General features: G+C 41.9%; 1 protein-coding gene across 4 annotated transcripts in view; it reads right to left on the bottom strand.

Moving 5' to 3' along the window:
* Nucleotides 1-553: 553 nt before the first annotated feature.
* The window catches only part of LOC149152033 (histone deacetylase 15-like), a 318,098-nt gene continuing 304,911 nt past the window's right edge, over nucleotides 554-13,740 (bottom strand). For all 4 annotated transcript variants that reach the window (XM_089438338.1, XM_089438340.1, XM_089438341.1 and 1 more), the window contains 2 exons: nucleotides 968-1,065; nucleotides 554-847 (listed from right to left, as the gene is read on the bottom strand). In XM_089438338.1, coding sequence (XP_089294464.1) covers nucleotides 758-847; nucleotides 968-1,065 — 188 coding nt within the window. In that variant the 3' untranslated portion in view covers nucleotides 554-757. The remainder of the gene's footprint in view (nucleotides 848-967; nucleotides 1,066-13,740) is intronic.

The raw sequence follows: 13,740 nt of genomic DNA, 5'->3' as shown, positions 1-13,740 counted from the left end.
TCAATTGACATTTGTGTCAATCTTTGTTTCACTGATTGCTGCGACTCAGATTGGACTGTTTAAATAAAATTGACAAAAATATACTAAACAGGGAAAACTTAACACTCTCATTCTCTATTCCTAACAAAACAAAGTAGCATATTCGTATTTTGCTGGTATTTTCTTTTTGAATGAAGAATACTCCCATTGACATATTTGTACTTTGTTGGGATTTTTCTTTTACTGGAACAAAGACCAGGGCTATCAACACACACTTCAAATCACACCACCCTAAAGGTATGGATAACTAACAGTTGGTAACAGGATGGTTCAAGGCAACAATTCCACTTCTCAGTAGTCCTGAGTGCCTCTAATGCAGCAAACTTCAACTGATGTATTTCCAAAGCATATTGTGGCAGCACTAGCACCTACACCAAACACTAATGTAACATGTGATGTGTTGATAAGCCATTAACATATCATTAATTGAAAACAAATTGATGGTAAAATCATCAACATTTTACCCAGATGTACTTCATCTTAGACTGATTAACCAAAAGCTTAAGCCCATTCATTCAACTAAACTTATAAAACTAAGAATGTGCAACCTTCAAGAATTAATATTGTCACATGTATTCTACAATTAAATGTTCTCCATCTCAAAGATTAGCCTCAAGAGACATGAAAATATTGACAATTCAACCAAGGTGACAATAGATAAAATTAGGATTACATCAAAATCACAACTCATGTCTGTGCAGTTCCTTCCCGCCACAAGTTACAGCACTAGTGCAGGATTTCCCAGACAGTCATATATGATGCCAATTTGCCGCAAATTAATCTGTACAAAAATGAAGTAACCTCCTATCTGCAGATAAAAAACAAGCTGAGGCCATCCTTCAAACCTTTCCGTTACATCTTTTAGCGCTGTCAACAATAAATGAAAGAAATGGAAACTACCACTTCACAAATGCTTTCTAGATGATACCCTTGCAAACCAATGATAATACACCACTCTTTTACGCCCCCATTTCCACCAGACTGGACCTCCGACAATGTGCATGTGCCTTTTCCTCATCACCTTTCCTGCACATGTATATGAATCAGTTATAATACAATTCCAAATTTGTGGAAAGACATCCATTAGGAACCTGAATTACATTTGGAAAAACAAGCATAAATAGTCAAAAAATGTTGAACCTTATCACGTATCCTTTGTTGTGTAAGGGCATAAGACATCCATTATGAAGCTGAATTACATTTGGAAAAGCAAACATAGATAGAGCGACCAAGTGTTGAACCTTGTAGTGTATGCTTGTGTAAGAGCATAAGTAAACAGGAAAACAACAGAAACAAGAAAAGCTTAAAATATGAAGGTACTCCGGTATACCGTACAACGGATAAAACAATGTTCATAATAATGTCAAAAGAAACCACTTACATGTTGTCAACTCCCTCAATGCTGCAATAAATTGCGGTATAACATCTCTACAGCCATATACCTTTTGAATGACCTTAACAAGTAAAAACACCCACATTCCACAGGGACACTTTCAAGTGGGTGGGGGATGAATTCCCCATGCAACCTGTTACCCACCACCAGTGGGTGACCCCATGAGAGAAATTTTCTCCTAGATTTGTCTTCAGCTGCCAGCCAGCAGCCCTTGACAACCACCAGTGTAGCCGATATATGTGCCAAATTGATCTTTGCTCCCTGAACCAGTCATATGTCCCTTCGCCCATCTGTCGAGAGCGTATGTTTGAAGGTGGGCCATCCAATCCTAAAGGTATGTCTTTCATTGTGCAATCAGGCGCTTATGCTTGTTTCTCTTTGGGCACATTGGGTATGGATTATTGGGTGATCTGGAAGGAGGAAGGGTTTTGATTGTAGTCTTGTTCCCTCACCTAAAATGGGGGGGTAATCCTCTACCCTAGTTCCATGGGATCTCCCCTATTGCCTTATAGCTTCAAGATGGGCACTACTTTGGAAACCCCGATTTTGGTAGCGTGGTCCCATTTTCCCATTCCACAGTTTTCACTCACTTTTGTACATTACATGCCCTATTTCATCATATTCCCTCTCTAGGTCCACAGGCTCTGGTACTCCCCCTCCCCTTGTCCACATGTCTGGGTCAAGCCTAGAACGTTGCCTCGGAGGTTGATGAAGCTAAACAAAAAAATAAAGATTAAAAGCATATCATGGCCACATACAAAAGAAAATGATATCACAAAATGCAAAAGATGGCTAGGACATTATATTAGTGTGTGGGCAAAAACCAAACAAGAGTTCTACCCCTTCATTGTGGCCCTCACCCTGGTTTCTAGGGCCCCCTGTATCATTAAGAAACCCATGCATGTCCCAACCCCTGGTGGGCGATGAACTGCCCCACCTTAAGGGGGTAATCACTGCTTATATCACAAAACATGCTCTCATCTCCTGGAACCCCGAGCAGTATAATAAAAGAAAAAACAACAAAAAGGCAAAAAGCAAATGAAGAAGGGTGGAAAAACAAACGCTAGGGTAACTCATGTACCATGACTGCTCCCTCCGACATTTATACACTCAAAAATATGGACATCCCTCATCATTAACACCCTTGAACCCATGACATGTGGCCTTGGGACCCCTGTATCCTAATCCACCTCATCATTATCCACATGACACCTATCACTTGAAGGACGTACCTTGGACATGTATTTCCCTTTAGGAGCTAGGAACACCTGATAGGGTTGTTTATTAATAACTCCTACCTACGGAGGTAACACTATTACATGTATAAGCCCCAAATTTGGAAAGGAAGCCCATTATGAAGCCTCATTTCTGCCCTTGATTAACAAGCTTGGTTCACTTAAATGCACTGATGAATTATTGTAACTAATGGTGAGGACACACATTGGATCTTATACGTAATTGGAAGGTGGTTTCATCATTGGCTGAGCAACTTAACTAGGGCCCAAGCCTACCAAAGGATCATATTGACACTTGTAGGGCATGCATTGAGAACCATGGGACTTCATCATGTGATAGAGAATTATCTCATCTCATGGGCACCCTCAGCACCTTCAGCATCTTGTTCATTGCCCCACATTATTCGCTAGATGGTGCACTTGGACCAACATTGCCCCCAACCAGCTTAGTAGCATACACATGGTTTGGCAGTTGATCTGAGGCCCAAAGGAGGTTTGTCTCAATCTTGAGACATGGGAGGGCATGCACCATATTTAGAGCCCTCATTTGGAACAATCTACAGGTTTATTTTCATCAGGAGACCCATGAGACCAGTACTTGTGCCCAAAGCCACTTTGGAGCACCGCATGATGGCTTACATTAACATTAAGGGGCCATCCCCTTATGCATCTTTTATGGAGGCTTCTCCCTCATCTTCGCACTTAGAGGACTCAACTTAGCCTTCCAACAACCTCATCTCATCATGACGACATCATTTTTGGCCTACTATTGGATGGTTTATTCATAATTATGAAGTTACTTGGTGGGCTTGTCACCAAGACCTTGTTATTTTGCACATTAAAATAATGTTAGGGGCTTAGAATAGGAATTTGACCTCTTAAAGGTCTCATATAAATAGAACTAGCATCATCATCACTTGGATTCTTCTTGCCTAAAAGAACTCGCAATTTTTCTTTGGACGCTATTGGAGATTCTCTTATGCATTTTGCCATTTGGAGCTGAAATTTTCGATCTTCTTTGGAGCTACTTCTTGATTTGTGGATGGATATACCATATTGTCATCTTGTAAGTGCTTCTTGTTGAATATTTTCTTGGAAATATGTCTAATGTATGGAATTGTTGCAACTAGTTTAATGTGATTGTGCCCTAATTGTTGGAAAGCTTCCTAGTTGGAAATTGCATATGTTACTCATTGTATGACAAATGATGAATGTTCCTAGTGGATGAAATTTTGTTTTTCTTCCATAAAATTCCATAAATCTTAGGTGGGTAAATGTTAAAGGTTGGTTGCTAAGGCATCAAGTGAAATCCTTTAGAGAGGGAATTTTTGGATTCTGTTCAGAGAAAACTCTTCTTTGAGGTTTTGTCTAGAGGATCTCCAATTTTGGTTGATTTCTGATGGTAATTCATCCACAAATCCTGGTGCCCTAGAAGGGAAACTGTTGAGAAATCTAGAGGGAAATAGTTAAAATGATTTCTCTTTACTTGATAATTGCTTGCGATATCTTTTTACATTTTCTTACTTGTTAGCTTCTTCCCTTATTATTATGTTTGTTCTTATCCTCAAACAACTACCAAAACAAGAAGAACAATAGTACACAAGAATGCAAGATATAGGTTGCAAGCCAGGGCCAAAACCTCTCCACCTGAGAGGAAAACCCGTAAATCTCCTCTTCTTACAGATTCTTCAATTGACAAATTCCAAGACCTTTACACCAAGACCAATACCCTTCCAAGACCAAGCCCAACCTCCTTGATGATGTGCTTCCTTTTGTCCAAGTCAAACCCCTTCCAACAGCACAACAACAACAGAATTTCAGCCTCTACTGCAGGTCTAAAACTTTCATCCCTCCCAGTAGCAATAGCTTCCACACGTGTGAGCTTATTTAGAACTTCCAAGGCTTCTTCAGACCTTCAATTGAGTTTCTCCTTCTTCTAGGGCTTGAGGATGACCTAATTCGACCTTATTTTTGCTTCTTTTCCAAGCTCGATCCTACACCAGCAAAACCCTAACCCAGCAGCAGAAACTCTAGCTTCCTTTCTTCGCACATGTGAAGAGAGAGAGAGAGAGAGAAAATAGCCCAAACACTTTCCCCTTGTCTTTCTCCTTTTTCGCTAGCCTCTTCTTCTTCTCCTTCACTTGCATGATGAGAGAATGAATTGTGTCTGTAGGAGGTTGAGTTCTCGCTTATATATAGGCTTCCAAGGTGTACAAAGATCCTAAAAATAGGTCGCCTTCTTAGCTGGCAAGATGACTTGGTCTTGAAGGGTATTTTGACACTTTTAAATACAAAAATAATTATTTTTACAAGTTACAATTTGTCCGATGGGGTCTTCAACATATTGTTGATTTCTAGTAGCATCGGATGTGCTCTAAGTCTCAAATTTTGCAGGGAGGCTTAGGCACATGTATTCCAAAGAACCCATAAAGCATTTTGGGAAATTCGACCCAAAAACAAATTAAAGGGACCCTAAGTCTAAACTTAGGAAAAAAAATAAATAATGGTTATTAATATAAACTGTGGGTGTAACTTCTAGAAGAAGATGAGGATCAAGCATAAATGATCTTAGCCATTGATTAGCTTCTAATCTAGGTCGTTGAACGTCAACAAGGAGATTATTTATAGAGGCTTGAGGGTCATTTGGAAAAACATATAGAAAGTTCAGAAGTTCGATTTTCTGAAGCATAGCAGAGACGCTACCATGAGAATTCGATAGTGAGTTGTTGTAGAGAGGGGCAAAGATAGTTAGGTTGGATATTTTCTCCAGGACCCAGGATACACAGCCGAGAGGCAGAGAGACACCAGGAGGAGGCAGCGCAGATCTAGGAGGGCCAGAAGGGCCCACGCAAAGCTTGACGCTGAGCCAGGAGGGCTCACGCAGAAGCAGCGCAGTCTTCCAACAGAAGTCCGAGTTTGCTGAGGGAGCTGACATTTCTGAGCGAGAGGGCTAGAAACTGCTCTAGAGGGCAAACGATTCCCATTTGAGCTGATGCAGAGCCTTTTGAGGCTAACATAGGGCCAACGCAGAGATAGTCGGGGACAGTTGGTTCAGCTACCAGAAAAACCAGGAATTGCTGGGTAGAGTGAGGTAATCTCACTAAATTTTTCTGCCAGTTTACTTTCTCTATAACTGGATTGTCGACAAGGCATCCAGAGTTGTATTCAGAAATTACTACTTAATAATATAAAACCCTCAGAGCTGCTGCACAGGTTTTCCCGCATTGGGCTTTTCCAAGGACATCTGTCAAAAAAACTCACTTGTGTGGATTTTTCTCTATTAATATGTTCTTGTTTTGGGAAAATTAATTAATTAACTGAAAGCTACAGTTGTATTAGCTTCGATATTTGTTGTAGGAAGAAGTAAATAATTTGTTTCAGTAATTAACAAATAAGAGAAGTTTAATCAGTTGTTATAGTACGTAGATTCGGGTGAGGATTCTTGAATTTTCACATGGTATCAGAGCTGTAGGTGGAACAAGAAAAGCAGTGCCAGAGAAACCAGTGCTGAGCAGATTAGGGAGATCGAAAAGATGCAGGTGGCAACAGTTCGAAACCCTAGAGGATTTGTGCAATCCTAGCCAGAGGGTTGATTTTCGAGGCAATCTCTCTTTGAGTGAGACGACAGAGAGGAAGGATTCCCAGTTCGAAAGTTTGTTGGGACAAAAGGAGCAGCGTTGAAGCCTCAATGTGAGGAGAAGCTGGTGGGATGCAAATTTTGAGCAGGTAGATAGTTGGGCTAAAAGGCATCAGAAGAGAGAAGAGAAAACGGTTGAGGGAATTTCTTCCTCAGAGGACTTCCACCCAAGGAGTCTGAATTCTCACTTGCTAAGCAACAGGGGTAGATCTACAAGCTCCAAAAGGGAGTGTGTAGGACAGTCTAGTGCTGCACAGAGGAGAGTGGAGGCAATTCAACATTTGTGGCAGAAATGGACTCCAATGGCTTGAGGGATCAGGACAAGTTGGATAGGGCATCCAACTAAGTCATCTGGAAGGCAAGAATGTCGTTCCTTCTAGATGAGCATGCCCTCAAGACACATGTCGATAGCGTAGTGGTTGTCCCTGCAGATGAAGATCCGTTGAAAAAATACAAGGCTAAGATGGCGTAGGCGAAAAGAATGATCCTTGGAGTGAAGGATCATGTGGTCTGTCACATCGCTAGCAGAGGGACTACTAAGGAGATGTGGGACACTTTGTCTAAGTTATATCAGGGATCTTCCGAGCAGTGGAAGATGTGCCTTGAACAGAAGCTAAGATCTGCTCAGATGGAAAGGGGGGAGCGCGTGGATCCATTCCTCATGAAGCTTCAGGAGACCCATGATGAATTGTCTGCTATGGGTCATATACCTCAAGATTTAAAGTTGGTTAGACTGGACCTCAATTTTGTCTCAGATGAGTGGCAAGTCTTTATCCAGAGTATCTTGGGCAGAGAAGCTTTGCCAAATTGGGATGAGATGTGGGAAACTCTAAAACAAGAGGAGCTCAGGAGAGACTTAGTCAAGGTTAAACTTAACGAAAGAAGAAACAGTGAATCGAAGCCCAAGGAGGAGGAGAATGCAGCCCTCGCATTGAAGGAACAACAAGAGCAGTGGAGACGTAAGAAAGATGTCTCGAATATCAAGTGTTTCAGGTGTGGTGAAATGGGTCACTACGCTACTCAGTGTCCTCTCAAGAAGAAGGACAAGGATAAGAAACACGATCTGAAAGTTGCGCTCACAAAGATCGAAGAGAAGGAGTTCGCGATGACAGTCGAGATACCTCCAGGAGGGAGGTGGGTCGATTTGGAGTTGTAGTTCAAAAGAGCTACAGCGGCACAAGATCCTTGAGGAGCCCACCTCTTGGATCAATTCCTTGCTACGAGAGCCCAGATCAAAAGTAGCAGGATGAACTAGTGTCAGATGGTGTTGAGGAGTGTCGGGGAACGGTTGCATTGTCTAGGAGCGCTAGAGACTGAACAACGCAGAGCAGAGTTGGCAGCAATGCAAATGGCACAAAGCAATGGTTAGCAATAGTGCAGATGGCATAGCGCAAAGGTCAGCAGCAATGCAGTAGATTCAAAGGGTCGACGCAGAGACTAGCAACAATCAAGCTTCAACATTCACGTGGTATCATACTTAACAAAGTTAGTTCAGTAATTTGGGATGTTTTTTCATTGTTGATGCAGTAGCAAGAGCAGTTTGCAGTGCAGGGGCAGTTGGCAACGACAGTGCCAATAGCAGCACGGATGCAAAAATTCAGAGGGAGTTGCAGCACTGATGCAATGTTGACAATGGCAAGGTCAGCAGCAGTACAGATGTAGCATTTTCACAGTGGTTGGTGGACAACATGTCAGACATCAATAGCGCAGAGGGAGATGTTATAGAACAAGGTGATGCTTCAACAAGATGCATTGCTAGAGCACATTCCTTACTAAGAGGGAGTGTTGATTTCTGGTAGCATCGGATGTGCTCTAAGTCTCAAATTATGCAAGGAGGCTTAAGCACATGTATTCCAAAGAACCCAGAAAGCGTTTTGGAAAATTCCACCAAGAAACAGTTTGATTAAAATAATTAATTATTTTTAAAGGGAACCTAAGTCTAAACTTAGGAAAATAAAATAATTAAAGGGTATTAATATAAACTATGGGTGTAACTTCTAGAAGAAGACGAGGATCAAGCAGAAATGATCTTAGCCATTGATTAGCTTTTAATCTGCATCGTTAAATGTCAACAAGGAGATTATTTAGGGAGGCTTGAGGGTCATTTGGAAAAACACACAGAGAGTTCAAAAGTTCGATTTTCTTAAGCAGAGCAAAGGAGCTGGCAGGAGAATTTCGATAGTGAGTTGTTGCAGTGAGGGGCAGGGATAGTTGGGTTGGAGTATTTTTTCCAGGACCCAGGACACGCAGTAGAGAGGCATAAAGACACTAGGAGGAGGCAATGCAGACCCAAGATGGGTTGACACTAGGCCAGAAGGGCCCACGTAGAGCTTGACGCTAAGCCCGGAGGGCTCACGCAGAAGCAGCGCAATCTTCCAGCGAAGGTCCGAGTTTGCTGAGGGAGATGACATTTCTGAGCCGGGAGGGCTGGAAACTGCTCCAGAGAGCAAAAGTTTCCTAGTTGAGCTAACACGGAGCCTTTTGACATTGATGCAGGGCCTACATAGGCCCAGTGCAGAGATAGTCGGGGACAGTTGGTTCACCTGCCGGAACAACTGGGAATTGCCGGGTAGAGTGAGGTAATCTCACTAAGTTTTCCTGCTAGTTTACTTTTCTGTAACTGGATTGTCAGTAGGGCATCTAGAGTTGTATTCAAAAACTACTACTTAATAATATAAAACCCTCAAAGCTAATGCACTAGATTTCCCGCGTTGTGTTTTTCCGAGGACATTTGTCCCAAAAACACTGTGTCACTTGTGTCGATTTTTATCTATTGTTTTGTTCTTGTTTTTGGGAAAATTAATTAATTAAGTGAAGGCTGCAATTGTATTAGCTTCGATATTTGTTGTAGGTAGTAAATAATTTTTTTCAGTAATTAACAAATAGGAGAAGCTTAATCAGTTGTTGCAATAAGTAGATTTGAGTGAGGATTCTCGAATTTTCACACATATGACAATGACTCTTTTGACTTCGTGACCTAGGACAAACCCTAGAAGCATTCAATGGGTGCTTGACCTCTAAAATAAAAGATCATGAGCACGAAACCCATGCTCAATAATAATAATAATAATTTTTCTTTCATTTTACAATATACAAGAATCAAAAATTACATTTCAAATTTATGAAGACCAAACCTAGTTACACATTTCTCAACACTCCCTCTTAACTAGGGAGGTATTCATAAATCATACATGGACATTGTTAAAATTGGCAACTAGGGCCAAACTCCATGTGGGTCATTTTATTAATGGAAGTTGATATTTTTCTTAGATCCCTCTCATCGAGAGGTGTAGGATTGATCTAAAGATCATCCGATTTCGATAAGTTATCATGGAGATATGAATTTATTTGTGTTATGGGAAAATTCATCAAGGTCGGCCAGCAACCAAATAAACCCCACTTGTGCTCAACGTTTTAGTATAAATAGAGGTGGCCTTCAAGTCATTGCAACACACTTGGGATCTCTTCCTCTCTACTTGTCTTCGGGTTTTAGTAGGAGGAGAGATCCTAAGGGATAACGCTACCCTAATCCAGAGGGCAAAAGCAAGAACTGTCGGGAATAGCCGAAATAGCCAAAATTGCCGAAACTGCCAGGAATTGCCGAAACTGTTGAGAAAAGCCGGAACTGTCAGAACTGCAGGGAAAAGCTGGAACTACCAGAACTGTCGGGAACTGTCAAAACTGTCGGGAAAAGTCGTAACTGCCGGGAACTACCGCAACTGCCAGGAAAAGCTAGAACTACCAGAATAGCCGGAACTACCAGAATTGCCGGGAAAAGCCGAAACTGCTGGGAATAGCTGGAATTGCCGGAACTGTCAAAACTGTCAGGAATAGCTGGAACTGCCAGAACAACCGGGAATGCTGACGCAGAGTGCAGAAGCCAGAGCTGACGAGAACTGTCGGAATTGTCGGGAAAAGCCAGAACTATCAGAACTGATGGAACTGTCAGGAATAACCGGAATTTCCAGAACTTCCGGAACTGTCGAGAACAACCAAAATTGCCGAAACTACCGAAACAACCTGAGCATCTGTCTCCGAACGAGAGCAGCGTGCAAGGGACAACTAACTAACATTGGGACAGTTGTATGGTACTTAGCAGCAAATACACCAAGCATGCAATGTTACAGCGAGCATGCAGGGGACAACTAGCATACAACAGCAAGCATGCAAAGGACAACCAGCATGCTAGGGACAACAAGCAAGCAAGATGCAGCTAGCACATAGGTCAGTATGGCAACATGGTGCAGCAATGGCACATAATGCAGTACAATGATGGGTACAATCATGATTAATGAAGCATGACGAGATGCAGCATAGTGATGATGGGTGTAGCATGGTGAGGTCCAACATGATGACGAAATGCAGCGCAATGATAGGTGAAGGAGTCACCTTGGAGGATCAATTAAAGTAGCATGTCTTCAACTAATCTCATGTATCATCTTCTTAGAGATGATCTATGCTCTTATCTAGATAAGTCAAAGTGTTGACTTCTATTGTAAACGTACTATCTCTCTCTCTCTCTGCTGAACTATTGAAGAACATATAAGAATAATTGATCAAGGGTTTCCCCACATTAGGGTTTGTCCCTAGCTAGCGCCACATCTTGTGCCCTCTTGTCTTAGCTTGTCTTCTGCGATTTATGTTTATGTTCTATCTACAGTTTACTTTAATGTTGATGTGATTGCTAATCTGGAAAAGATATTGAGTTAAGTGTGAAAATTGAAATAAATTGCTCTAAGCATAGAACATACCTAAAATTAACATGGCATCAGAGCTGAGGTGAAGACAATGCCCAAGCAAGAGTGAAAGAGCAATCACCAAAGACAGTTGGGAAAGGACAAAAGAATCAATGGATTCCTCATCCCTCTTCAAATTCACCGAGGGTGAAGTCAAAGCAGAGAATATTATCAGAATAACATAGCAAAAGTTTCTGATGGTCTGCCTAAAGATCACTTCATTAGGAAGTCTGGATTTAAGGGTGGAAGGAAAGGCAGATGCCTTGGTTGCAATAAGTTCGGCCATTATGCGAAGGAGTGTCCGAATGGCAGAGACACATCTCTTGACGAAGATAACAATCATTCCAGGAACATCTTCAATGATCAAAGGAATGACAGGTAATGCTAGTCATCAAGGAAATGGCCGACTCTTCAAAGAAAGCAAGGAACCCCAAGTATGAAGAATCAAATGTTGTTTTTGATAAGATAAAGAAGCATTATCTTATATTGGCGCTCTCCTTCAGATTCTTTGGGAATCTGGCTTATTGATTGTAGTGCTTCAAGGCACTTCAACGGATAGAAGGGTGCACTCTCTAATTTGGTAGAGATGGAAACAATCATGGGATTATACTTGGAGCCGATGCCACCTATCCTGGAAAGGGTGTAGGGAATGTTACCCCTCAATTGAATGAGGGTAACTCGATTCATTTACAAAATCTCTTTTATGTACCTGATCGCAATAAGAACATGTTGTTCATTTCAGTAATGGAAGTCAAAGGTTACGAGGTGGCACTCATCGATGGAAACGTACATGTTTGAAAATAGGATTTTCAAAGATGTTTTTGAGTTCAGGGTTGTATCAAGTTGCAGGAAGTCCACTGGGGACCATGTCCATTGACACAGCACCGGAGGTCTGTGAGTCAGATCGTGACAAGGATGCCTGAATTCAAAAAGAGCATGAAAGTACATATCTAAGATGTACCAAAGGAAAATCTTACAAGGGGACCATTCCCCTCATGTAGCAAGTCCACAGGATTGGAACAACCTAAGGGGTTTGAGATTGATGATCAGGGATCTCACGTTTGCAGGTGGAAGCAAGCCCTCTATGGCTTGAAGCAAAACTCCTCGGGCGTAACATGAGAGGATTGATAGCTGTCAGATGAAGTTGAGATTCACTAAGAGTGAAGCTGATCCAAACCATTGTTTGAAGGTTGTGGATGATAGACCTCTCATACCAACACCTTATGTGGACAACCTATTTCTAACAGGTGCAGACCCTCTCATTTGCAGAAGTAAGAGGGAGTTGGATTCCGGATGTGGAATGATAAATTGCAAGCATGTGACTACCTCGAGGATCTTAACTTTCATAACTTATATGGTAGTGATGTCGAACTAGATTTGGAAAATGCCTCTGAGTTTCATGAACTCATTTGCATTGATGTTCTTGGTGAACTTCCGTCCGGATATATGTTTTGCAGTTAGCATGGTGAGCTCATATTTGGTTGAGCCTCACTGGATTGGTGCCAAGAATCTTCTGAGATATCTTCGGGGCACAATCTCTCATGGAATGAGATACACTGCCGGAAATATGAAACTGCATGATTATTTGAACGTTGACTGGGAAGGCAGTGTGGAGGATCATTAGAGCACTTCTCAGTGCTGGTTCTCTTTGGATTCTGCTTCGATATCATGGATGAGTAGGAAGCAAAAGTCAGTTGCTATAAGCACTGCCGAGACCGAATGCATAGCTACGAGTGTGAAGCTGCATGGTTGCAAAAGCTCTTAAGTGAGTTGTTTGTACACATGATGAATACCACTGTGATTTTCTGTGACAACCAGAGGGAGAATTCGATTATTGAGGAATCCCATATTCAATGATTGCTCCAGCAGATAGACATCAGATACTGCCTTATCTGGCATATGGTAAGTCGATGAGCGAGGAGGCTCCATCGCATTGAAACTGATGTACAGGTCGCAGACATTTTGTTAAAGCCCCGGGGAAAGGTCAAATCTATGACTTTCCTGAACAACTTGGAGTCGTTGAGAGACCTTCTTATAAGGGTCCTGCATGTTGCATGCATTGAGCTCTGGGAGCTCTGGGGGCCTTGGGGTACTCACTAGAGTAACATACGACCACAGGGCAACTCACCCTCCCCTGGTGGTGTTAGTGCCTAGATTTACCTCAGGCTGAAAAGGTAGGATCCAGGACCAACATCAAACCACGCTCAACCTGGTAGCTAGCCCTACCAGGTCAGGAGAGGGCTCTCTCCGGATCAATCTCAGCAAATAATGATCGATGGGGGCTTGAGATGATTGAAATATCTCTGATCTTAGGCTAAGTATGAGTGCAAGAAAGTTTGATTTGATAAAATAGTGTTTTGTTGGCTCAGATGGAAAGATGGTTTTTGGCTGCAGGGATTGAGGCTTAGTCCTACAGAGATCTCGATGGGGCAAGGTAGGCAAGCGTTTTGGCACTTAAATTTGAGTGAGATGGAAGGAATAGACAGGTGAGGTGTTGAAGAGGGCAAGACCAATCATGGATCCTCCCCAAACAGCTGAAAACATCAAATAACTAAAGCAAACTTCAAGTAGAGCACTGCACTTTCAATGGATTCTACTTACACTCTTGTTTGTTTAGTTCAGAAGAAACAAGAGAGAGAATGACATACATAACATATAAGCAAAAAAGAGAAGCACTGTACCAAGACAAATTGCCACATG

The sequence above is a fragment of the Pinus tabuliformis genome, chromosome 9 (genome assembly GCF_031772625.1).
Source record: "Pinus tabuliformis cultivar Carrire ecotype Pingquan chromosome 9, CPIR1, whole genome shotgun sequence".
Classification (NCBI taxonomy): Eukaryota; Viridiplantae; Streptophyta; class Pinopsida; order Pinales; family Pinaceae; genus Pinus; species Pinus tabuliformis.
The sequence above is the reverse complement of the archived record's forward strand: the minus strand, read 5'-3'. Positions and strand labels throughout refer to the sequence as shown.